The sequence below is a fragment of the Acipenser ruthenus genome, chromosome 3, assembly GCF_902713425.1.
Source record: "Acipenser ruthenus chromosome 3, fAciRut3.2 maternal haplotype, whole genome shotgun sequence".
Taxonomy (NCBI): Eukaryota; Metazoa; Chordata; class Actinopteri; order Acipenseriformes; family Acipenseridae; genus Acipenser; species Acipenser ruthenus.
In genome coordinates, this window is record NC_081191.1 from 71,375,902 (window position 1) to 71,402,319 (window position 26,418).

The 26,418-nt window shown below is 38.2% G+C and overlaps 1 protein-coding gene across 9 annotated transcripts in view; it reads right to left on the reverse strand.

The window, feature by feature from the left end:
- Positions 1–3,961: 3,961 nt before the first annotated feature.
- Positions 3,962–26,418, reverse strand: part of dtna (dystrobrevin, alpha) — a 74,478-nt gene continuing 52,021 nt past the window's right edge. For 4 of the 9 annotated variants that reach the window (XM_059016174.1, XM_033992755.3, XM_033992759.3 and 1 more), the window contains 6 exons: positions 22,024–22,044; positions 20,154–20,313; positions 12,148–12,237; positions 6,671–6,839; positions 6,314–6,428; positions 3,962–4,906 (listed from right to left, as the gene is read on the reverse strand). In XM_059016174.1, the coding sequence (XP_058872157.1) occupies positions 4,745–4,906; positions 6,314–6,428; positions 6,671–6,839; positions 12,148–12,237; positions 20,154–20,313; positions 22,024–22,044 (717 nt within the window). In that variant the 3' untranslated portion in view covers positions 3,962–4,744. Of the gene's footprint in view, positions 4,907–6,313; positions 6,429–6,670; positions 6,840–7,925; positions 8,055–10,531; positions 10,586–12,147; positions 12,238–20,153; positions 20,314–22,023; positions 22,045–26,418 lie in introns of all 9 variants that reach the window. The other 5 variants (XM_033992762.3, XM_033992760.3, XM_033992764.3 and 2 more) reach the window with 3 other exon arrangements.

Sequence of the window (26,418 nt, forward strand, 5' to 3'; positions counted from 1 at the left end):
TCCCACTGAAATCTATAGACTCTGGGGTCTCAAAATCTTTTCTGTCATTGCAGACTACAGCAACATCAACTTTTTTTTTTATTAAAAAGTGAAACGAGCCGATTAACTGAGACTTTTTTCTACTCCAGCGAATAACGTGCAGCATGAAGGAGGGGGAATCAAATGAATTGCTCTGCATTTTAAGTAGTGCTCTTATAATGCAAACACACAATCATTGTAATTATTATTCATTTTATTTGACAAGTTTAGCGAGAGTGAAGCCATCATCTCTGTGGTTTTAGGAATGTATAGGTAGAAAAATATTTGAGCTTATTTTGTCATAATTTTTCCATGATTACATTAAGAAACTGAGATGGTTTAATGGCAGACGGAGCTATATATATAAATAAAAATAAAAGTTTGTGTGCACAATAAATGAAAATACAAAGAAAATACAATATATATATATATATATATATATATATATATATATATACACACACACACACACATACACACACACAGTATATACAGTATATTTAGATATTAAAACAGATATTGACTGGTGTTTTCATATTAAGTTAAATAAATATCCATCATATATAATCCACTGTTTGTCACAATTCCAACCCTCGGGTTCATTATTTTCCTCAATAAATCTCAACTCCAGTCAAACACTGTGTGCATCAAAACCATCACAACACTGTGAAAAATCCAGGCGCACAAAACAGAAATGTCTCTCTAGAAGCAAAAGTGTGCAAAACCAAAAAGTAAAAAAAAACTAAAACAAACGCATTTTCCATTTTTTGAAATTCTCTCTTTAATGAAGAAAAAAAACATTCCAAAATACAGACACACAGTTAAATATTTTAATCACTTCAAAATATAACATGTCCCAGTTGTTTCCAACACACAAAAAACAATACTTAACAACAATACAAAACAGACATCAGTAGTTCTATTACAATGAATGCCGTGAAATCAATTATTTTAGTGCTTTCACGCATGGTATATGACTTCTAGTGGTGTCAAGTACAGTAGTAGCATTAAAATCTTTTCTTACAGTTAGTCCTGACAATTTGACAGTTTATACATTTTTGGTTCAAAATAGAATGCCCTTAGTATCCAGGACACAACAGACTTGTTTCTTATTTACAGCTTTTTACAGCTGAAGTGAACCATTTCTTCTTTTTTTCTTTTATAAATTAAATTTAGCAATTATTTTTTGAAGTATTGACATGGCAACACAACAGTGGTGATTAATGGAAATGGGAGAAAACACATGAAATAAAGAAAGGGGATAGGGCACTGAGCCCAAAGACCAGGAGAGAACCTCACCCAAACTGCCATACACCTGGCATGAAGACTGGCAGACCCAGACATTACATACTATTCCCACTCCTCTCCCTCCCCCTTCAAAACCTAAGGAGGCACACTGCCCTGAAAAAGGGCCAAACGTCTGTGCTTAAACACAACTCAGCATTTCATGCAATAAGAAAACATATATCATTTCTAAACAAAGACCATCAGGCTTGTGCAGACAACAATTCTACTTACTACTACCCTTTCTTTTGTTACACAGTAAACGGCATTAAAAAGCTTCTTTCACGTATCGGTGATTAAACATTTTGTTTTTTTCCCTAAATATATTAATTCTTCTTATTAGTACGTGTCAGACCTATTATTTTGATCTACTGCATTCTATTCTGGTATGAAAATTATTTGAAACAAGAACTTCCTGTATATAAACAAAAGGAGAGGAGAAAAGTACCAAGCCTGACATAGAAGAAGTGCTGAATTGCAGCCATGTTCAATTCACTGCATCACCCGTGAAGTGTCTAGCACTGTGCTTGAAAACAGCACTGTGCTTGCAAACAGGCTTTGGTTGGTCCCCTTTTCACTCTCCCTCAACCTCTTTCAGAATGTCAGCAAGGTACAGCATAAGGGCTTTATAATGTTTCCTTCTGCTCCCCCTCACCCTGAAGAATCAGGAGTGTGGGATGTGCACCACCTCTGATGACCCTGAAAGAGGCTGTATACAAACCAAACACGTTTTCCAGCAGGCAATGAGTGCACTTCTGATGCAGTGAACTAAAGGGGTGCTGTTAAAGGGAAATTAAAAAATTGATTTGGTTCAATTTGCTCATCTTCTGTGTCAGGCATGAAACGTTTTGTACACCCGATAGGGGAGCTCAGAGATGCTGGGTGGACTTGAGCGTATTTATCTTCCCTGGATATAAAAATGACAACCTAACTTGGATATTGAATCCAGTGCATTAGTTAACTATGCCCCAGGGTCCAAATAAACTTTTCTGCACTAACCTCTTTCAGTCATATATATAAAAACAATATACTGTATGGTTGAGATCATCCTTTACTATTGCATGTTCTATAGATTTGTATATATTGCGTCTTGACATAGCTATGTTTATATGTATTTATTTATTTATTTATATATATATATATATATATATATATATATATATATATATATATATATATATATAATAGTGCTCTATAACAAAATACAATAAAATAATGTTGTTTAAAAAGCTACAGCCCAACTGACTGGGATTCAATCAACTATGCAGATGAAAAGTTTTCTGACTAAGAATTAATATAAACCAAAAAAGCATAATTTGATAGGGCCAAAATTTCAGTTCCAAGAGCCAGCAGAGGTCAGTGTCACACCATGAATGAAAAGCAACGGACTACTGTATTTTACATCAGCTTCAAAAAATGATAGCATTTTAACCTGCAAATTAGCTAGAACAAAGATCTAAGAGATGGCGGTCAGTACCTGAGTCATTATGACCTGTTGCCTTTCCTCTGGGAACAAGATACTGCACCTCAGCCTGGGTATTGATGTGTTGTTTCCCCATGAACAAGTCAGCAGTGACGTTGGCTGCTTGTATGTGCACCCCTTGTTCAATCTTCAAAAGCTCTTTTCTTGCAGTTGTCCCCTGCCTTTTTTTGCCAGATGCTTTCTTCCTATACACTGTGCTTCCTCACAGTGCTGTGTTTTGACACCTGTGTGCCTAATGAAAAAAAGGGTGGTGTGACCCCAAAAAGAAAATGTGTCTTGGAAAAGGAACACTAATTACACTGGGATGTCACGAAGTTGAATATTGAACCTAAAATTAGTTTGAATTCATATTTTCTGATTTTAAATTCTTTGTAAAACTGCAACTAATATCCTTACTTAAAACAACCATAATAACTTGCACAACATTTTGTATATTGTGTGTATATATATATATGTGTGTGTGTGTGTGTGTGTGTGTGTGTGTGTGTGTGTGTGTGTGTGTGTATACCTTCTTCAATTGGCGCTTGTTTTAAATGCTGTTCAATCACGTTTCCAAATATGCTTATGGCAATCATTTCAACTCAGAACAAAATCTGGAATGGATTCACCTGTTATGCAATGGAAGTTCTAAACAACGACGAAGAAGTTTCTTTAGTTTTACTTGTCATTTATATAACTTTGTGATTAAGTGTTTAATTTTAAGGATAAGAAAACAAAGTGTTAAATGTGAAATATAAATTAGTCAATTTTTAATTTTATTTAAAAAAAAAAAAATTAGAATCAGTAAAGACTTTTGTTCCAGTTTAAGCTCCGTCTTAAACTTAATCTCAGCTTAGTAAAATACTGTTACTGTACCTCTAAATCACTTTTGTTAGCTAAACTCAAATATTTATTGTGTTCTTCCAAGGCATTTTCATATCCCTATATGTATATGCATATCCCTATATACATATATATATATATATATATATATATATATATATATATATATATATATATATATATACACATATACATACATACATAATATATATATATATATATATATATATATATATATATATATATATATATATATATATATATATATATATATACATATACATACACACAAACACTTGGAAAATGAAAATTGCAAGCTCTCTTTTAAATATCAGTAGATTCACACAATAAAGCTGAAGGCCTCAAACAAAATATTTAATATAAACTTTGCTGCTGAAAATACATGCTTGGATCAACTTAAAAGCATCAACACATACAATGTAATGGAAGATTTAAAAAATAACTCCAATAGTTATCTGATCTTATGGCACCTGTGGTATATAGACATCTATTATTGAGATTCCCCAACTTGGTTCACAGTTTTCACTTCGATATGTTGCTGTTAAAAACTTTTCCTTTTTTAATATACATCTGTATGTGTGTACATATATATATATATATATATATATATATATATATATATATATATATATATGGCTGAGTTATTTTTGATAAAAACTGCTAACATATTGAATGAATCCAGAAATTGGGACTTTTTTTGTTTTCTTTTTAGTTCAAACTGCATGATTTGTGATGATGCCAATGAAACAAAATGAAAAACTTTTCTGCATTTTCTGGAAGTCTTATTTCTGAGTATTACAACCTGTTCGATACAACAAAAAAACAACCTACAAATCATTTAGAAATCAAACCCTTCTAGTATTAAAGTCTACCAGTGTTTCATATGTAAACTGAGCATTGATCGTATGCGCAAAAGGTACTATTTCTTTTAATAGTAATGCTGCTATTGTTTCTAACAGCAGAACCAGGACATGGTCTCGTGTGCCCTGTTAGTTCCATTGAAACACATCACTGAAGATGCTGTCATTAAAAAAGAACAGCTTAAAGAGAAAGTTTTCTAAATTGTTAAAACACACAACTAACTACAAGCTTTAAAAAGTTACAGTGCTCTCCTTCTCAGAATCGCTGTAGCTTTTTGTTCTTGAGGAGACGCTTCATGTGTTCGTTCCACTCTTTGCTCTGAGCCACCAGCCCTTCCTCATCATCATCCGTCCGGATACAGCTTTCCTCATCGTCCGTCCTCACGTAGCTCTCGTCGTCCGTTTGGCCACAGCTCATCTGAGTAAAGAGACGCAGATTACAGGAGAAAATGCAAGTGTCCATAAAGGGATATTTTTTGGCCAACCAATGGTGATGAAAATGGCACGCATAATACATCACTGCAGACACTGCTGCACATGGCTGTGATACTGCACTGGTTATGCAAAACAACTGCTGGTATTACAGCCCCAGTGATGTTTCTATAACGATGACATGGTTGTGCATTTCTCTGATAACAGACGATACGGATAATAGATGCAGAGCGAGCCCCACTCAAATCCCAATTGTGGTACTTGACAAACCTTGGAATGGGGACACTGCATTAAATAAATACCACTACCATCCCAAAAAAGATATAGCTTCATGTATAGTGCAACTGTGAGAACGATATGGGAACCAAAAAAAATAAATTATAATATATATATATTTTTTAAATTCACAAAAAGTATACATGTATTTCAGACCAGAAAAAAATATAGGGTCCTGAACAGGCAACATATTTTTAGGCTCCAGATTGTATTTCCACATGCAGCACTGCTGGCATCGAAAGGATGAACTCCACCAGTGTTACTATAAGGTTTGGTCCTTCTTCAGGCTGTGAAAAAACACAAATCAGCTGGCGAAAGGTATCAGAGAGCATACCAGCAGGAAGGAAGGTACTTACTTAAAAAGAGAGAAAGAATGTGCTCATTCCTGCAAAGTGACCTTCAGGCAGCAAAGAATACAAGGAAGAAAGAAGAAAAGACAAGAAGAGAGTTTTTAGAAGTGAAAAGGGCAGTCCAGTGAAGACCAAACATCTAGAAAGGCAGTAATCAGTAAAAATCAATCCTTTTATCTGCATCATCACTGCTGCGCGACCCTTGTGCTGAAAAGCTTTTGGTTGTATGCTTGTATTTATACTTTAGTTTGGGATATGCAGATATTTCAAAGGTAACGGTTGTATGTAGGTTGGGAAGTTGCAGCTGCTTCCTGGTATGTAATCACTTCCTGTTTCTAGTGACTATCCGACCATATAATGTGACCTACAGCACAGGATGCAGCAGTTTTTTTTTTAACCTTATACTTGAAGTATTTGCATATCCTTAATTAATATAAAGACCATCACAGTAAAATGAGGGGGCAGTGAGGATGAGAGTAACAGAATTGAATAGAATCAGTAAAAAGGATTAAAGCAAACTGAATAAGCAAGCATGCAAAACAGAACTGCACAACAAAGAGCATGAAAGCTCATTACAACGCACATGCCTCTTAAACAGAAAGGAAAAGTGCAAACAGAAGCGTATAGAACCTGGTGTTTCATACGATGTCCGTGGGATCCGATTATCAAAGCACATCATTATGAATGAGACGTCACATCCTGTCCTGGTTGACTTTAACTCACTAAATGAATAAAGTAATAAAACACTGCGTCCACATCTTCTTTACCATGTAGGTTTTCTCCGTCTGTCTTTGTTTCAGGTATTCCTCCATTTTCAGTTCGTTCTCAAGCTGGCGAACTGAGTCGTTCTCGTAGCTCTCATCGTCCCCATCTTCCGTTCCACTGTCCAAGAGCACAGTGGGTTAGAGACAGAAACTGGGATTGTGCTAAATTTGGAACAGTTTAAAATACTGGTAACTACTATACATCCACGGCACACGAAAACAGTGAATAAACTGTTTTATTGTCCTGATAGTTGAGCAACAGTCGCCGCCTCACCTTTCATGACCACCAAATTCACGACAAAAAGTGTATTACTGTAACATTTTCACCCAGTCTAAGAAAGAGAGAGGAGAGATATTTACAGATCATTGCGGATGGTGCTAGTCGCTGAGGCGCTGTGGAGATACCCAGGTTTCCTGGCATGGATTTGTGCGAGGAAAGCCTTCTCCGAGGTGGGAGACGGGACCAGGTCATCAAAGTGAGCACGCCCAAAGTCGGAGTCCACATTACTCTCGGTCTCACTGCCGGCTTCTAATGAAACAAAAGAACTCAATAGGGCTGCCCAGATGACATTATTCACAGCTAATTACAGCCACTGTAAGGTACATTTCAAACTGCACCCACAGTAAGAAAAGTGATCTGCAAATAAAATGTACTGGTCATTGTTTTGATCCCAAAATGCATTTATGGTACCTAGAAAATAAACAAATTATGTTAAATGATATCCTAATTATCAGAGTGGGAAAGTGCAATTCTGTGCACTGAATTTAAATAGCTAACGATTCAACAATTTCATGATATTCAAATATTTAGCCCAACATTGTGATCTAATGGAAAGCTGAATGTTGCATATCACTCTAAAGAAGTATCAAACATACATTATTTAAAAAAAATCAATAGGCAACAAAATAAAGACACCAACATGGATTTTATAAAGACAACTTGCTTTGGATTATAAATCCCCCAGAACTACAGAAACATCAAAAATATATTTGTACTAGAAACAATGGGGTTGGGTTGATAGGGTTTTCCTCCTTAATAAAATTGGTTATCTGGAATCTAATTAAAACCAAAGACAATGCCTTCATTATATACGCAGCAGGTCATGGCTTTGACACTGCAGAGCATTTTTAATTAAAATATGGCCTGTCAAAGCCAGCCTACAGTGTTTATTATGAAGAATTGTTGAATCGGCCATGAATGAAATTTAAAAGACACCAGGTGCCCGATTTTGATAACACGGGGGCAAGCGCAAAAGGCAATGCTCAAAGTCACTGTGGTAGCGCTTCAGGGAGTGGTCTGTCCTAAGAGAGGGATTTTGATCAAATCTACCGCTCAGCGCAAGTGTAATCCGACACAATGTCTGCCGAGTGGGAGGTGAAATCGGATATCCAATCATAACCTTTACAGTAAATAATGAATTAATTACGATATATAATGGTAATTAAAATATGCTTTACATATTTACCCGTAGATCAGTTATTATTTGTAACATTAAAAAACCCAAAACAAATTTGAGTACATGTTGACTCTTTTTGCCTCTTTATAACGACACACAACCGATAGTGCCGTTGTTTTGTAGTTTTTAACGTGTATTAATAACGTTTGTTAATATACTTTTATATGGGGGGTGAGATTTGCCACGACACCTCCACAAGCCAGCCACTGACGTCCTTGTAGGGGATCGCCTCATCCAGCCTTCAACAGGAGATTGTGCAGGACTAGAAGTGGCTCTTCCATCTGCATCTACATATATAATTAATGTTATTTAAACTGTGTCGGTTTTTCCAAACAGTAAAAAAAGTTAAGAATTGTTAGGCTACTTAAAACTTTTTGTGGCTACACAAAATTGTGTAACTGGCTGATATATTTCAATCACTTACCGTTTAAAATAATTGTTTATGTATTTGGCAAGTTTTTTTATTTATTGATTGTAAACCTATACGATTAAAAAAACAGGTCTCAAAAGCATTAATTGTCTATTTTGTTAAATAAATGCTTAGTAAAACCACATAACAAACTGACAATTCATAATGAATAGAGCCCAACGTATATGTTTTATTGATGCTACAATTAAGTACAAAAACATAAAACAACAAAAAAAATTCACAGTCAAAATGTTTGTTCTGTATCTCCCATTCAATAGAGGGGGAGGAGAAAGACCAACACCTCTGTCACAGACAGCCCTAGAAGAGAAGAATGAAGGGAGAATGAGGCAACAAGTCAACAGGACAATGAGGTCAGGCCAGGCCAGCATTCTCCTGCCCACCAATGCCACAAAGTACAACAAGGAGTTAGTGACAGCTCCTCGATCCCAGTGCATCATTGAGGAAAACTTTGATGTCCTTTTCATTGAAGAGAACTGCCATTGCTTCAGCTGCAACATATGTATATGTGTGTGTGTCATTTATTTTTCTTGTTATGTAAAAGACTAAAATTCAGTTTTATAAAAAAAATAATAATAATAAAGAAAAATCAACTAACGGCCACATGTTGTTGTCTTATGCAAAGAAATCAATTCGATAACACGGGGTACGTGTACCTACTGTAGGGGTCTGCAGTATTAGCTATTATCTCATATCGACTGAATTAACGTTATTAAATAAAACTAGACAAAAAGCAATTCAAAGTAATTAGATATTTGTCCTGATTGTAAAATAAAAAATTAACTTCTGTTTAATATTGAAAGCTGTCTGTTATTGATTCAGTATAAAGCGATTTTGCTAATAGCAGGGACCCCTAAACTATATTTTACACAATAATACATACCTTATATGCCATTCCCATCAATGGATGGTTTTTGAGTGAACTCAGGCATTTACAAAGATGTGTCCTCTTTCCGCAAAAACAAATTGTTTTAAAATTAGAAAATTATATACTGTATATATATATATATATATATATATATATATATATATATATATATATATATATATATATATATATATATATATATATATAAAGGCTCCCTGATCCGTAGGCAACTAAAGCGTCTCCCAGTGCTCCCTAGGCTAAAAGCTTAATGTTCCCTAAATGCTTCTGTCCTCTGGAAGGTCAATACGACAACCATTTTGTATGGCAATATTGTAATAAAACACAACATGCCACAAAAAAATTACTGACCCGAGGACTGTATTGTAGTATACTACCTGACCAATCCAAACATATGAAATGTATTTTTAACATTCCAAATATGCACTCAATGACAAATCAAGCAGTACTTGGGTTGCAAAATGGTGTCATAAGCCATAAATACATTGCCCTGCACACTTCACTAAAGCTGCAGTAACTTCATGTACTGCACCGCTTCCAGCTGACTGGCTAATACCTGCACTAGCACCTACAGTCCTCTCAAAGACCAGTGGCAAAAAAAAAAGATGAGTGCAGCCGTGACCTTTAATGCAACAGGCAATGTGTTATATCTTCCCGTATCTCTTTCCAGATCTGCCTGCAGTAGCTGGCAGATATCAGCTATAATTTACTTGTTAGTCGGAGTCGATGTCTGCATTCGCTGTCTGATAGGCGTAAAAAAAAAAAACTATTTTGATATCTCCTTCTCTCCCTTAGGTACAGGAATGCCAATGCATATCCCATTCTCTCTAAAAACAAACAAACACAAAATGAATAAATATTTCATTTATAAAATAAACAGATATGTATATACACTAATGTTTTGTCTTTACATTCCCCTTCTCTTGTCTCTCTATGTTTTACTTCCTTCTACCCTGGCGCTGATGATTGCGCTCAGAATAAACCTGCCCGAGGTTCTCTTTCAAAATGCAAACGCAGCACCCAGCGCACATCAAAATCACTTCACAACGAAATGTTAATGACACCACGCCTCAAAAGTTATGCCAACCACTGGCGCTAGCGCTAGCCTTAGCCCTAAAAGAGGACACAAAGCCTGGCTCCAAAATCGCATTCCAGTTCAAAAAAGTTTGCGCCAACTTTGAGCTCCAAAAAATTTGTGCCCAAATGACCTTTGCGCTAGCGCCACCACTTTGCGATGTCATGAAAATCGGGCCCCAGGTGTGCTAGATCTTGCTCAGTTTTATGCATGACACCCTATACAACCAGTTGCTGAATGCTTTTTGCTTTGGCACATCAGCACCACTGATTAATGCTAATAGAGCTTGTGCTGTGCTATGTGTTTCAGGGAGCAAATCAGGACAGAGGTGCAGTCTCAGGGGGAGACAGGTACAGCTCAAGATAGGCTGACTTACCCCTGTCCTGTCCATTCAGTAGTATGTCCTCATCCTCCTCCCCACTGCCAACTTCTGCAGAGAGCAAGTAAAGCTTATGTAAGCTTCTACTGATACAAGACAACTATAGATTAAATATATTAACAATAGTATTGCACTTCTTCTCGATGCCTCCAGTGTAAAAGGAAAGCATACTGTATTACAACCAGGGCCATTGTGTTTGTGCACAATTTATTAACCCCTTCTTGGTCTCTTTGCTCAGAAATAATAATAGTATGGGTCACTGAATATATTTAAAATGTTTCATGTCAATTCTGTATTATGTCATGCAAATGTATACATTGCATCTGTCGCCTGCTTCACTGGCTACCAAGGCTGAATGGCTGGTCACACTCAATGAATGGGCTGTTAGGATAATTTGCAAGGACAGGTGGGTCCCAAGGCAACGGCACAACCTTTCCAAAGAGGCAGGCACCTGCACAATTCCATGACACTGAGCACATCTTATGGCTTCTTCCTGGTTTCTTTTTCTTTTTGCCTGCAAAGCCCCATGCTGCTGCCACTTCATGCTCCAATGCTTAAATTCAGGTTCAGAGAAATTAGATGATGGTCCATCTCCTGTGGCAGTGCTCCCACACAGAACTGTCACCTTCAGGGTTGCAGGGATCTCTGTGATCCGCAGCCTCGTCTGCCTGTGTTTACACTTGACCTGCAAGCAGTTGCCTTGGTAACCACCTAGATATGACCTTGTAAACATGCAAATGACTATTATTCAAAATGTGCTGCCACAAGCAAGTATACTTATTCAGTGCCAAATGTAAATTAAATATATATACTGGACTAAACAGAATTGTATAGTGCTTTATAATGAGTTTTATTTTTCAGGGCCCATTTTTGGAGACCAAAGTGGGGATTGTATAGTAATTCGGTGAAAGAAAAAAAAAAGATCTTCACATTGCCATGAAAATGGACACGCCATATCCTAACTGACTCTAAAGGAAAGCGAGGTTCAATATATGTATATACAAAGGGGAAATACAAAGCAGGAGATGGGAGTGGAGGGTAGGAGAGGGACCACACTGGAGATGGTTGCATTTAGAGAGGCTACAACAAAGAAAGATGCAGCAACACTTCAACACGAGTAAGTTTCACAGGGACCGTTGAAAAGCACTGCAGCTTGCTACCCTATGTTTTTTCTGTTACTTTACTGAAAATTCCTTTTCGGGAAAGACGAAATGTAAACACTTCGTGGTACACTAAGTTGGTACACTAAGCTAATAGTGTACCTACTTAAAATTTCTGAACCAGATATTATTTTTATTGTCAGCTGCATTTCAGGTTGCTTTTAAACTGTGTTTTAAATATTACAATGGTAGCTTGCGACAAAGTAAGGGTTTTTAAGAAATGTAACAACAAGGCGGTAAGGGGGGTTGCAAATAGGATTTTTTTCTGATCTCCTCATATCCTTCCTAACTTTTTTTAAATGAAATTGGAACTAATGACAGAACAGTTATACCTTTCCAGTGATAACCCATGAACTGCCATGGACTGTAAAAGGCTGCCTGCTCTATCGAAAGGGACACCAAATGGCTGAAAAGGTAGAAATTGTTCAAGGCAAGTGGCCATGTGTCTCTTACCTGAGTTGAGCTCCTTCACGAGTGACGACATGGTGTTTGTGATGGAGTCAGCTGCCACCAACAGGTCATTTCTTAAGTTCCTCCTGGAGCCTGGCGAATGCAGACAAGTTATTAAATGGGATCAAGAAGACATGGCCTAGTTTGAAGGAAGTGGAGAGTTAAATTAACAGAGAGGATTTTAACAACATAAAACTAGCAAGAAACCAGTCTGAACAATAATACAATAAAACTGCTGTATCCTGTGACTAATGCCTGGGGTTGAGTTAAAAGTGGATAAAGTGGTTTGCAATTGACCCAGCAAGAAACATAGTAGATGAGGACTTTCATGCTAATTATATCCGATGAACAAAAATTTAAAAAAATTATAAAAATTGAAAGATCATACATACATACATAGGCGGTTAGAATTATTTACCAGCCTTAAAACAGAATGACTGGGGTGGGACATCTATTGCCCCTTTTATCCCACTCAGACCCATTCATTATTTGCTAAATATCTTGTTATCCTCAAATAGCAAATTGTCTCTGTAACAGAATAGCGTCAGGAATGAGACTCATAGGGCCCTATTCATAAAAGTACTTGCAGACTGTCGTAATAAAACTAATTTCATTTAAAACTAACAAAACTCGTCCATATTGCTATTCATAAAATGATCTGAGCAAGCAGGCGAGTCGTTCAAGAATGAAAATCTGCCTTTTTTGATGACATCATCAGCATTATTAATGTTCCCTGGGTGGAGTCGGTAGCTGTTGCAAAAAGAAAAACGGAATCCACCGTCAGTAGCCTACTACTTTGTATTTTCATTTTGTTTGGCAACGCTGATAAACACATTTCCATACGCACACATAAGACTTCCATCCTTAACTGCATGACCACAAAAAAAACTAAAACAAAAAGCACTGTAGGAGGACGTTTGAATAATACTGTAATTCTAGTAATAATAATAATAATAATAATAATAATAATAATAACCGCCACTTAAAGCAGGGAATCAATCAGGGGTGAGTTTATGTTTATGAATCAGTTAACGTTTCATGCTGTATTGCACACTGTACACAAAATGGATCGTTTTGTGGTGTGCGGGAAAAAAAAAAAAAAAAAAAAGACTCCCTTTCGAACACTCATCGAACCTCGCACTGAGGCTCGATCAGTGTTTTTTGCAATACCAAGCAAGCCCAAATTTCACACCAACTGCATCAGCAGCTCTGGTATACTGTATATTGTAACGCTTCATGAAAATAAACGGGTTCACACCGGCAGTATTTGTCAAACTGTTTATTGTGAACACAGGTAAAAGAAATAAAAAGAAAAGGACCGCTGTCAGCCGCGGATCACGGCAAAGAAATAATAATAATAGAATAACTGTCTATTCTCAGTCTCTCACTTGCTCTCCACTTCTCAGCGCTGTTTCAAAATGATTATGCCAGAGAATATGTTCTTGTGTGAGTATAAATTTATATTAAACATTTTCCTTCATATGAAGCTACAGATTTAATTTTTTTTTCAAAATAGGCAGTGTTAATCACGGATATGTCAAACTGTATAACTGCAGTAATAAAATATGTCTTTAAAAAAAGTCTGCTGACGCTGTCGTTAGTTTAGACTTGACTGTAGAAATCGTTCAATAACAGCATGTTGCTGCCGTTCACTCTTATGAAAAGCTAATGAGGTAATCGTTGACCTTTCTCTCAATTCATTAAAAACTAGCCTTCATAGATGAAAATCGTTGGGGCTTAACAACGCATCTGAATTATCTCTTATGAATAGCAACTGCGGCTATGGACGAAATCTGATCATGTACTCCTGTTTTCTCATTTCGACAGGTGTTAACCCTTTATGAATAGACCCCACAGTCAGGAATAGCTGCAGTTCAAGAGCTGTTGCGAACTTTTAATAAACAAAAACAGACATATATAAACAGGCACAAGGGCCAAAATAAAAGGTGTACACAAAACAATAAGACTTAGGCTGGGCATTCGCCTTCACTACCTCCAACACAACGCAGTCAGACACAGTTTTCTTACTCCAACACTCACCTAAACATCAACCTCCCAAACAAAGGCCTTTCTCCCACTTATCTAGCATGTGGCTGGGGCCTAATTAATCATCAGTCGTTCAATTAAGGCTCCAGCCACATTCTCACGTTTTCTGGCAGGGCCAATTTTAACCCCCTCCCTGACAACCCTACATTCACACACAAATATACAATTACGGCTTTCGCCCTGCCACATCCTCTTGAAATTTATGCAAAGGATTATAATGATAAATCCACCTCACAAGTGTAAATGTGGGACCGTTTTTCTTATTTTAAAGCAGAAACATGCTTTGGAGTAAAAGGAAGAACAATTGCCCCACACAGTCATTCTGCATTGGTAGTAAATTGATTTGGGTTATCATTGCACATGTAGTTATGACTTAATTAAAAAAAATATATGTTTTGCAAATATTTAAAATGGAGTCAATTATCTTTTCAGGGATAGCAAGATATTTATGAGCAAGGGACCTGAGTTGGAAAAACTGGCCGATACAAGCCCCACCCATAGTCCTCCTGTATTTCTAAAATAGTAGAACATTTTAGATACTGCTGCACTTGTGAGACGGCTTGACTCGTAAAATATGTTTCCTATATTTAAGGAGACCAACAGCTAGTCAGGGATAGGCAGGCATTCATTCTGTTTCAAACCTGTTTAAGGGGTTATATCAGTCTCCTGTTGCTTGGCAACATTATGTAGCATAAGCATGATTTCAAAGGCTTTTCAGAGTCTTTTAATACACAGACGGCCGAGGGTGTCCTTGCTGAGTGTTGAGGCTTCTTTGTAAACATCATGGGGATTCATGACATGAAAGGTCCTATATAAATCTAATGGTATTTGTATCCTATTCAAATGAATACTGAGTCCAAGCAGAAAGCTTGGGTCCGACAAGGCTTGTTTTAACCATACAAACCAGAAAAGCCTGTTGCCAATGGCAGTACATTTAATCTACAACAGGGCTGGCATAATCTTAATTATTTACAGCCAGATTGTGTCTTTAATGTTGACCTAGGTAGGGCAAGTCCATAAAAGTATTACATAAAAAATGTAATGATGTAGCCGCAATTTAACTGGGGGCCCAATCCATATTCAAACCACAAGACCAGTACTCGAATTGACTGCACCACCTAGCACCATTTTACAGTACATGCTGATCCAATACTGCAATACAACTATATACTTTTCATATACTTTTTATTTATAACACATGGAAACTAATGAAAATCAGGTGCCAGGCAGACAGTAATTGGGGTTAGCGAATTATGACAACACGTAATTATTATGAAAAATGCTATTTTCTGAGCACTATAGCTCCGTGGCGCATGCACAGTAAATACAGTTACTGCTGATCGAACATGTCATCGATGATAATATCTATTGACAGCTTTCGGAAGCGGGTAATGGGAGATTTAAAAGCTATATCATATCAGATATATTTTATTACTATTTTTGTGTATGTTAATTATTTGTGAAATCATTTATGTAACTGTTGCAAATTCATTTTTGTAAATATAAACTGTGATCTGTTAACTTGCAGCAGTGTGGAGTAGTGGTTAGGGCTCTGGACTCTTGACCGGAGGGTCGTGGGTTCAATCCCAGATGGGGGACACTGCTGCTGTACCCTTGAGCAAGGTACTTTACCTAGTTTGCTCCAGTAAAAACCCAACTGTATAAATGGGTAATTGTATGTAAAAAATAATGTGATATCTTGTAGCAATTGTAAGTTGCCCTGAATAAGGGTGTCTGCTAAGAAATAAATAATAATAATAATAATAATAATAATAATAATAATAATAATAATAATAATAATAACTGTACCACTGAATAGTGAATTATTTGAATAAAAATCGTTTCTCCAAGAATAATAAATGTTGACTTCACACTTTTGTCTCTTATCTTCCATTCTATTAAGCACCCGTATTTAATAGTTTATAAACAAAATAATGTATCAATTAAAACTACAAAAATTAAATAATAAATATAGCTTAACTTCACTTTACACATAAAATACCGTATATTATGTAATTTGTTTTTTAATTGTAATAACATGTATATATATATATATATATATATATATATAGAGAGAGAGAGAGAGAGAGAGAGAGAGAGAGAGAGAGAGAGAGAGAGAGAGAGAGAGAGAGAGAGAGAGAGAGAGAGAGAGAGAGAGAGAGAGAGAGAGAGTTAAAAAATAATTGAAAAGATTATTAAACACGGTTTTAACTTAATTTCAATGTTAAGAATAATAAATACATAACGCCTGTCTTTCCTACACACATCTGGACTTGCATGCAGTCGTCACTTCTTTAGAGCGATGTTTCTGCGCATGCACCACCGTACGGGACAGTGCTCAGAAAATAGCATTTTTCATAATAATTACGTATTGGTATAATTTGCTAATGTTGCCGTTTTCTTCAAAATACCTTGGGCAAATGTTAAATCTACTTCAAGTGTTTGATGCATTTTTTTTTAACATGGCGAAAACCAGCACAAACCAACATTTCTTACGCCTCCATTGACTGGCCATAGAAAAAATTCCGCCGAGCTCTCTGTATGTACCACAATGCTTTGCGCGCAGTGAGACAGAAGTCTTCATTGAAAATCAGCAGAGTCGAGTATCTTGTTGAATAGAGTTCACATGCAGTCGCTATTTTATGCCACTAGAGGGAAACAGTAGCAAAGGACACTGAAGGAAAAATGTGAGTGGGAGTAGAATCATGATCAGCACAAGCAAGTATCTTAAATGCATACAGGATATTTGTTTATTTAGCAGACGCTTTTATCCAAGACTTGCAGAGACTTACAACAACGTCTCACCCGAAAGACGGAGTACAAGTAGGTTAAGTGACTTGCTCAAGGTCACACAGTGAGTCATTATTCAAAACAAATCATTAAAACCTGAGCTGATTTAGGGCTGTAGTAGCAAGGGGGTTGAATACTTATGCAACTGAGATTAATCTGTTTTTCTCTGTAAATCTTACTTACTAATATTCTATATGCATTTTTTAACTTTATCAATGTGGAGTAGTTTGTGTAGATTCTACATGTAAAGTCTAATTTGAAAGCGTTGTGTAGTACGCTCAGGTGCCAACAAAATGTGAAAACTTTGCAGGGGGGTGAATACTTCTGCAAACCACTGTATATATATATATATATATATATATATATATATATATATATATATATATATATATAGATATATATATATATATATATATATTCAATAACTAATGCTCAAGGACTAAAATAAGTGGATCGTACAAGGACAAAGATTTAAAAATGCAGATGTAACCAGTAATCATTACCCCATGCACCGCAAAGCAAGTGTCTTAGCCACTATGCAAAAGAGCCGGGCTCGTCTGCATTTGTGGTTCTAGAGCTTTAGATCCTACTATTTCACCTAGTAGGCTATTCCATGCAAAAAGTGCTTCCCAGTTACAGAGGAGGTCCAAATCCCTTTGAATTAGCTGGGCTGCAGATTCAGAGTCCACTACTTAAATGTGAAGATGATGCCAATCTTGCAATGGCAACTTTGTCCAAGTCATTTGTATAAATGAGGAACAGCAAGGCTGTAAGTACAGACCCTCGTGGTACCCCACTAAATACACCACCCAATTTGACTGTACACCTCTCACAATTACTCTCTGCTTGCTGTTTTTTTAACCAGTTCTGTATCCAATTACATGTCCTCCCCTGTATTCCTGCTGATTTAAAGTTCAAAGGCTTTTTGAAAATCAAGATAAATTATAAGCGTTGCCATCATCTACATAAGCTGTAACATCCTCAAAGGCAGGTCAGTTAAGCAGGACCTCCCTCTTCTGAGCCCATGCTGGCTATCCCTTATAATATTGTTGCTGTATCTTCAAGCTTACCTCTTAATACTGCTTCCATCAGTTTACAAGTTGTGGAAGTTAAAGTAATAGGTCTATAATGACCTGTCTTATCCCCCTTTTTAAATAATGGCACAACATTTGCAAGCTTACAGGGACCTCATCTGTTTCTATAGTATTCATGATAATAGCCAGTGGTCTACTTATTTCTACCCTTGCTTCCTTAAGCACCCTTGGATAAATCATATCTGGGCCCAGTGCTTTGTTATTTTTAGCTCCTGTAGCTTATTTAATACCTCTACTTCACTGATGATGAAATCTTCACTGGCGACATACTATTTGTATTCTCTCTGGTGAAAACATTAAAATAAATATTTGTTTAATACATAAGATATTTTGCAGTCCACATAAACCTCATTATCATAATCATCCCTTAACCTCTCATCTCACCAACTGGGGAAAGAATCTGCAATGGGAGCATATCATACAACACTGCCCATTACACATACTTACTCTTAATGCTTATTAAACAAAACATTATTATTAATTTTTTTTTTAAACTAAAAATTCCTCTTGGCACAATAAGATATTTAAATCACTGCCACGTTTATTGTTATTTTCAATCAATAGTTTGCCTTCATAGCATCTCTTGAAATTGTAGACGACTGTTGGTTTACTTTTTAATGTTCCCTCTCTTCAGCACAATGCATTGTGTTTGGTTATGTACGGTACAGAAAAAAAAGAAAAAAAAAACATCCTTTAAAATTAAGTAAAAAATAAATAAAAATAAAAATGTATTCAGGGATGACACATGGGCTGCTCAATTATTATAACTGAATCCCTGCTAATGTTTCATTGATGCCATGGGCTGTAGTTTAATTCTTTAGCTTCTTCTCTTGGCTATATGACCTGTGGCATGTAGAGGGGAATACAGCATGGTCAGCTTGGTTTCATCTCTCTTTTTGCCACACAAGATTATGACATTTTTTGCTGCCATATTTCTATGCCTACGCTTACCCACTATTGTCAGTTACTGATATCACTGCCTTTTCATTTTTTTCATTACATGACAGTAATTTCATTCTTAACAGTTTAAACCTGTCCGTGCGACTGTGACAAAATGATTCTTGGTGATGCATCTCCCTCCTGACCTGTGAGGGCACTGTGTAAAGGGAACAGAGTGCCCTGGACTGGATGGCCAGACAATTCATTCCCAAGGTTAGGTGGAAGTCGGCCATCTAGAAAGAGGGCGGAGCTACAGTACAGTAAATCATTGACCTGGAAGGGAAACGATGTGGCAGACGTGGACTGGAGAAGAGGTTGCAATCGTTAACAAAGGGGGCGTGATTGACGGTATATAATGGGACGTAGCGAGGTGATCTGTTCCTTTGCATGTTTAAATGCTGAACCGGAAGGAGAACGTAAAATGTATTGTGAGTATTTTGTTTGTTTTCTTTGTCTAAAATCTATTTATTTGTTATTATTAGACGGCTAACACAATCCGGAGCTGTCACTACAGGCCAGCACAAACCCGGACAACATTGCACCTTGAGTACGATAAATTGTATTTGCACCACGAGCACTACAGCACTCACTTTGGACTTGTGACCGTATTTTGTGTATTAGTGTGTGTTTAAAAATACTGTGTATATTATTTCGGGACTGAACCCGTGGACTTAACTGAACCCGTGGACTTTGGATTCTAAATAAACCATCATTTCACCAGTACTTTGTTGTTTGTCCTTGTCTTGAGCACTGCATCACCTCTACACCTGCGCACTGCAAACCACTTTGCCACAGGGATTTAAAATGTTCAAGCACCGTGCTTCTTTGTTATAGCTAAATGCTCTAAATCGTCACCTGCTTGCAATTCGTGGTACTGAAAAAAGCAGAGTGCTCTGTCTGATTGGTCCTTAAATGCTTCTTCAGAGAAATGTTGCACACCAATGATGTTCTACAGTGTATACAAAGGTTATTTAAATGGGGGCACAGGTAAATTATTATTTTACTTCAACCAGGCTACCAAGGCTAGTCTCAGAGGCTCGTGTGCAATGCACAGTTGGAAACTTAATTCTGGGGAAATTAAAATCAGTATCTGTGAAAGAAGCAATAGTAGAGAATCCCTTTTTCACATCATTGGCCTACCCTGAGCAAAGGCTTCCTGTACGTCCCCTCCAACGCCGGTGAGAGAGTCCTGAGGTGTGTGGGTTGGCGTCGAGCAGGCGGATGCAGAGCGGATCGGCATAGGGATGGGCCTGCTGATGGTGTGGCTGGGAGACGAGCGAGGGGAGCCTGCCCCTTGTGTCTGAAACACCAGAAAAGAGTTATTGATGGTCAATTTAAAGCCCTGCCAGAGATAACACAGCTAACCACTAATATGAGGAAAAACTGAGGGACTGTGCTCCAGGGCCAAATCACCCTGACCCTGAACCCAGAAACAGCAAAAACATACAAAAATCCATGGTGTCAGAGTAGCTGCTACTCGTTATGAAATATGTCAACAAAATCAAGAATTGGACATGCTTTTCCAACAGCACAGGTCCTAGGAGAGCTCATGTACAGTCCATGTGGTGCAGAAAAACGTAATAGAGGTGAAGACAGCTGTTAAATGTGCATTCCTTGATTTGTGAGGCAAGATACTACTGCACAATTCAAAAGCTACTGTGAGACGTGAGAAGAATGTACTTTAAACACCTAGCAAGTATTTTTGTATTCATTCAATAAACATTTTCTGTATTAAAGCACCAACCCAGTATAACTTGAAGGTGTCAGTACATGACTGCCTGGTGTTTAATGTGTATGGCTAACAATACTGATCAAATCTCACACATCCCTTTTCCTCATAGGCTGATGCCAGAGCATGCACAGTAAAATTCAAAGCTTTATCAAACACTTTACTGTCTAATTTAATTCTGATATGGTTCATATAATTACAAAACATAATGAAAGCACATGCTGTTAGTTTGAATGCTCCTATTTTCTACACGCCAAGAGTGCAGTTACAATGAATAAAAACTGGTGTTAAAATAAACTAAATTATTATGTAAATTATATAAAAAGATAAACGGCATGCATAACAGCGCTGTAATATTGTTGTTTCACATACAATTTAGACAGCAGGAACTGTACTGAGACAAGTAATTGTTTTCAGCTTCATTTCAAGAAGTGCACCCAGATGTTGCTTCAACCTTAACCAATAAAGATGGGTGTTTAACAACAGGTGATTGCATATTATTTTGCTGTTTGAAGCAGCGCGATTCTCAGAGCCAAACATTTTAAAATTAGGGAAGCAGTTTTTTTTTTTTTTTTTACTTGGTTCAAATTACTTTTTTTGAATAAAATAATCCACAGCTTCCTCACGCTAATGGATTTTGCCTCTTAAAACATCTACAATTTATCTATGTATTACAAAATTGTATTATAATGTTAGAATGCCAGTCAATTTGGTCGCAATTATGTGGAACTGGCTTTGTTGACTGTGGTTTCTTTTTTTCCGAATTCAAAGAATCCACAGGACAAACCCGCTGTCTTCAGTAGACTAAAAAAAAAACAATCAATTAGACAACCAAAGTATCAAATCCCAGATAAGACGCACGGAAAAGCATGGATAAGGCAATATTAAGTATGGTATTAACAAACAGGAGTTTAATACTCCATAGGAATAATGAGAATTAAGTAGTATTATTAATTTAAACCTGGATATGCTTTTAAAATGAGATGTACCTAGCGTATCCATTTTTTGGGCTACAATCTGTGTGCTGACTGGTTAAAAATAATGAAGTGTGCAGTTAATGGTGAAATCGCTACGTTTAGCTGCTGGCCTCAAATGCAACTTTTTTGTTTTGGTCATTGCATTCTATTTTCCACAAACCATTCCACAAACAGCACTGCATTAGTCATTCCGCTTGAGAAACACAAAGTCAGAAATCTCAAGCCCAAGGCCTTATAAAAAGCAAACTACTGTAGTAGCGTTAAACGTTAGGTCTGTTTGCCCCACTTAAGACTACAAACTTACTGCCTGCTTCATTTCTTCTTCCTGTAGAAAGGGTTGATCATGAAAAATGTAAACTTGTGTCCAATTATATTAAAATACTTTCATAAGAGACCCAATATCCCCAATACAGACAGAATAAGTATATATTTATTACAATAAATGACAAACTTAAACACATAAATGTATGTATGTATATATATATATATATATATATATATATATATATATATATATATATATATATAAATGTGTATACATGCTTATATATATATAAACTTGAACACATAAATGTATGTACATATACATGTTTAAATATATTATATATATATATATATATATATATATATATATATTGTAAGATAGCGGGTTGTGAGAGACAGCAGGAAGGGGGTTAAAACCTCCCTGCGAGAGAAAAATGTGAGAATGCACCTTTTGTTAATTGTTTGATTGTATTGCTTTATTGTTTCATTTGGTTTGCTAATTGTTTTGTTTAGTTTAATTGTTTTATTATTAATTATCATCCGCACCTGGGCGTTATTGGGGGAATTAGATCCAGATGCTGGGTTTAAAAGGAGAGCAGGCAGTCTGCTCGAGGCTGCTGAGTAGAAGGAGGCAGAAGAGGTGCTGTGTCTCCAAGTAGCCAGAGTTAAAAAAAGTAAGTGCGGTGACAAACCTGTGTTTTTGTAAGGACGGGAAAACAGCTTAGCTGTCCCGTGTTAGGCAGTGTGTTCCTGAAAGTTGAGTTAGTGCTCCAAGAGGAGTTAGGTGTTTATTTTGATTTTGTATTTGTTTATTTTTGTGTTTATTAAAATATAGCGCGTCAGCGCTTGAAAACGCCATTTCTGTGTGCTGGGTCGTGTTTTAAAGGGGCAACGAACGCGAGTAAGGGCCGCTCGTTTACAATATATATATATATATATATATTGTGACAAAGCACAACTCACTCGGGTTCGTGCCCCTTTAAAAATACGACCCAGAACAATGAAATGGAGTTTTAAGCGCTAGTGCGCTATTTTTAATAAACACAAAAGTAAACAAAACACACAAAATACAAAAGCAAAATAAACACCTAGCTCCTCTTGGAGCACTAACTCAACTGGATTTTTCCCTTACTAATACGCAGGACGGCTAAACCGTTTACCTGCCCCACACACAAAAACCACGCTGGCTTAACACAGTACTTACTCACGACTGCTCGGAAGCAGAGCACCTCTCTTCTGCTTCCTTCTACTCAGCAGCCTAGAGCAGACTGACTGTTCTCCTTATAAACCTTGCACCTGGCTCCAATTTTCAATAGTAGCCAGGTGCAGGTAATGATCAATCAATAAAACAATTAAACAACACAAAAGTGTGCCTTCCGCACATGTTTTTCCTGCAGAGAGGTTTTAACCCCCTCCCTGCTGTCTCACACATCCCCCCCCATGTCTTTTCAAGACACCGGCCATACCACGGCCACCTCCCTCCACCCTTAAAAGACCACCCAGCCTCAAGTCCAGCAATGTCCATTGCCGCCCTCTTCCACGGGCGGGCTTGAGGATGGGTCGGTCCTTCCGGCGCTGCCAGGAAGGGTCCGCAAACCGGCGACACGGGACCCCACCGGGCTAACAGGGCCGACCGAAGCGTAGGCCGGGGCACTGGAGGATGCCGCAGTGGACACAGGTCTTCCCCTGGGAACTGGCGCAGTGATGTCCGATCACCCAGGGGGAGCGAAGCAGCTAACAGGGGGAGCCTCAGCGACGTCTGGCAGCAGCCCAGCGACGTCTGGGTGCTCGGGGAGAGCGGAGCAGGTAACCAGGGGCAGAGCTGTGGCCAGTGCTGCAGACTCCTGGGCTCTAGGTCCAGCACAGGGAGGTCCAGGTAGACCGGCAGGGTGTCCAGGAGCATGGGGTGAGGGACTGGACGCAGCGGCGCCGAACTGGGCTGTAGGGGTGGTGGTCGGGGCTGTGGTGGAGGTATGCTTTTCACCTCCTCCCCTCTGGGCTCCTCCCCTCTGGGCTCCGGAAGCGGCGGCTCCTCCCCTCTGGGCTCCGGAAGCGGCGGCTCCTCCCCTCTGGGCTCCGGAAGCGGCGGCTCCTCCCCTCTGGGCTCTGGAAGCGGCGGCTCCTCCTCTCTGGGCTCTGGAGCTGGAGTCAGCAGGGTACCTCTTGCTTGCTCCCACTTTTGGAGTAGCAGGTCTAGCTCTGTCGGCTCCGGATCCGGTAGCCCCCACTCCTGTCTCCACTTCTTTGTCTGCTCTTTCTGAGCAGCGGTGTTACGATTGATCATTACGATCAATTCTTTAAAATCCATTTTCTGGGTCGTAGGGGTGCCCACACACTCTGCCCGCATTCTCCACCATATGTGACAAAGCACAACTCACTCGGGTTCGTGCCCCTTTAAAAATACGACCCAGAACAATGAAATGGAGTTTTAAGCGCTAGTGCGCTATTTTTAATAAACACAAAAGTAAACAAAACACACAAAATACAAAAGCAAAATAAACACCTAGCTCCTCTTGGAGCACTAACTCAACTGGATTTTTCCCTTACTAATACGCAGGACGGCTAAACCGTTTACCTGCCCCACACACAAAAACCACGCTGGCTTAACACAGTACTTACTCACGACTGCTCGGAAGCAGAGCACCTCTCTTCTGCTTCCTTCTACTCAGCAGCCTAGAGCAGACTGACTGTTCTCCTTATAAACCTTGCACCTGGCTCCAATTTTCAATAGTAGCCAGGTGCAGGTAATGATCAATCAATAAAACAATTAAACAACACAAAAGTGTGCCTTCCGCACATGTTTTTCCTGCAGAGAGGTTTTAACCCCCTCCCTGCTGTCTCACAATATATATATACAGTACTTTGCAAAAGTTTTAGGCAGGTGTGAAAAAATGCTGTAAAGTAAGAATGCTGTCAAAAATAGACATGTTAATAGTTTATATTTATCAATTAACAAAATGCAAAGTGAGTGAACAAAAGAAAAATCTACATCAAATCAATATTTGGTGTGACCACCCTTTGCCTTCAAAACAGCATCAATTCTTCTAGGTACACTTGCACAAAGTCAGGGATTTTGTAGGCATATAGTCAGGTGTATGATTAAACAATTATACCAAACAGGTGCTAATGATCATCAATTCAATATGTAGGTTGAAACACAATCATTAACTGAAACAGAAACAGCTGTGTAGGAGGAATAAAACTGGGTGAGGAACAGCCAAACTCAGCTAACAAGGTGAGGTTGCTGAAGACAGTTTACTGTCAAAAGTCATACACCATGGCAAGACTGAGCACAGCAACAAGACACAAGGTAGTTATACTGCATCAGCAAGGTCTCTCCCAGGCAGAAATTTCAAGGCAGACAGGGGTTTCCAGATGTGCTGTCCAAGCTCTTTTGAAGAAGCACAAAGAAACGGGCAACGTTGAGGACCGTAGACGCAGTGGTCGGCCAAGGAAACTTACTGCAGCAGATGAAAGACACATCATGCTTACTTCCCTTCGCAATCGGAAGATGTCCAGCAGTACCATCAGCTCAGAATTGGCAGAAAACAGTGGGACCCTGGTACACCCATCTACTGTCCGGAGAAGTCTGGTCAGAAGTGGCCTTCATGGAAGACTTGCGGACAAAAAGCCATACCTCCGACGTGGAAACAAGGCCAAGCGACTCAACTATGCACGAAAACACAGGAACTCAGGGTGCAGAAAAATGGCAGCAGGTGCTCTGGACTGATGAGTCAAAATCTGAAATATTTGGCTGTAGCAGAAGGCAGTTTGTTCGCCGAAGGGCTGGAAAGCGGTACACGAATGAGTGTCTGCAGGCAACAGTGAAGCATGGTGGAGGTTCCTTGCAAGTTTGGGGCTGCATTTCTGCAAATGGAGTTGGGGATTTGGTCAGAATTAATGGTCTCCTCAATGCTGAGAAGTACAGGCAGATACTTATCTATCATGCAATACCATCAGGGAGGCATCTGATTGGCCCCAAATTTATTCTGCAGCATGACAACGACCCCAAACATACAGCGAAAGTCATTAAGAACTATCTTCAGCGTAAAGAAGAACAAGGAGTCCTGGAAGTGATGGTATGGCCCCCACAGAGCCCTGATCTCAACATCATCGAGTCTGTCTGGGATTACATGAAGAGAGAGAAGCAACTGAGGCTGCCTAAATCCACAGAAGAACTGTGGTTAGTTCTCCAAGATGTTTGGGCCAACCTACCTGCCGAGTTCCTTCAAAAACTGTGTGCAAGTGTACCTAGAAGAATTGATGCTGTTTTGAAGGCAAAGGGTGGTCACACCAAATATTGATTTGATGTAGATTTTTCTTCTGTTCACTCACTTTGCATTTTGTTAATTGATAAATATAAACTATTAACATGTCTATTTTGAAAGCATTCTTACTTTACAGCATTTTTTCATACCTGCCTAAAACTTTTGCA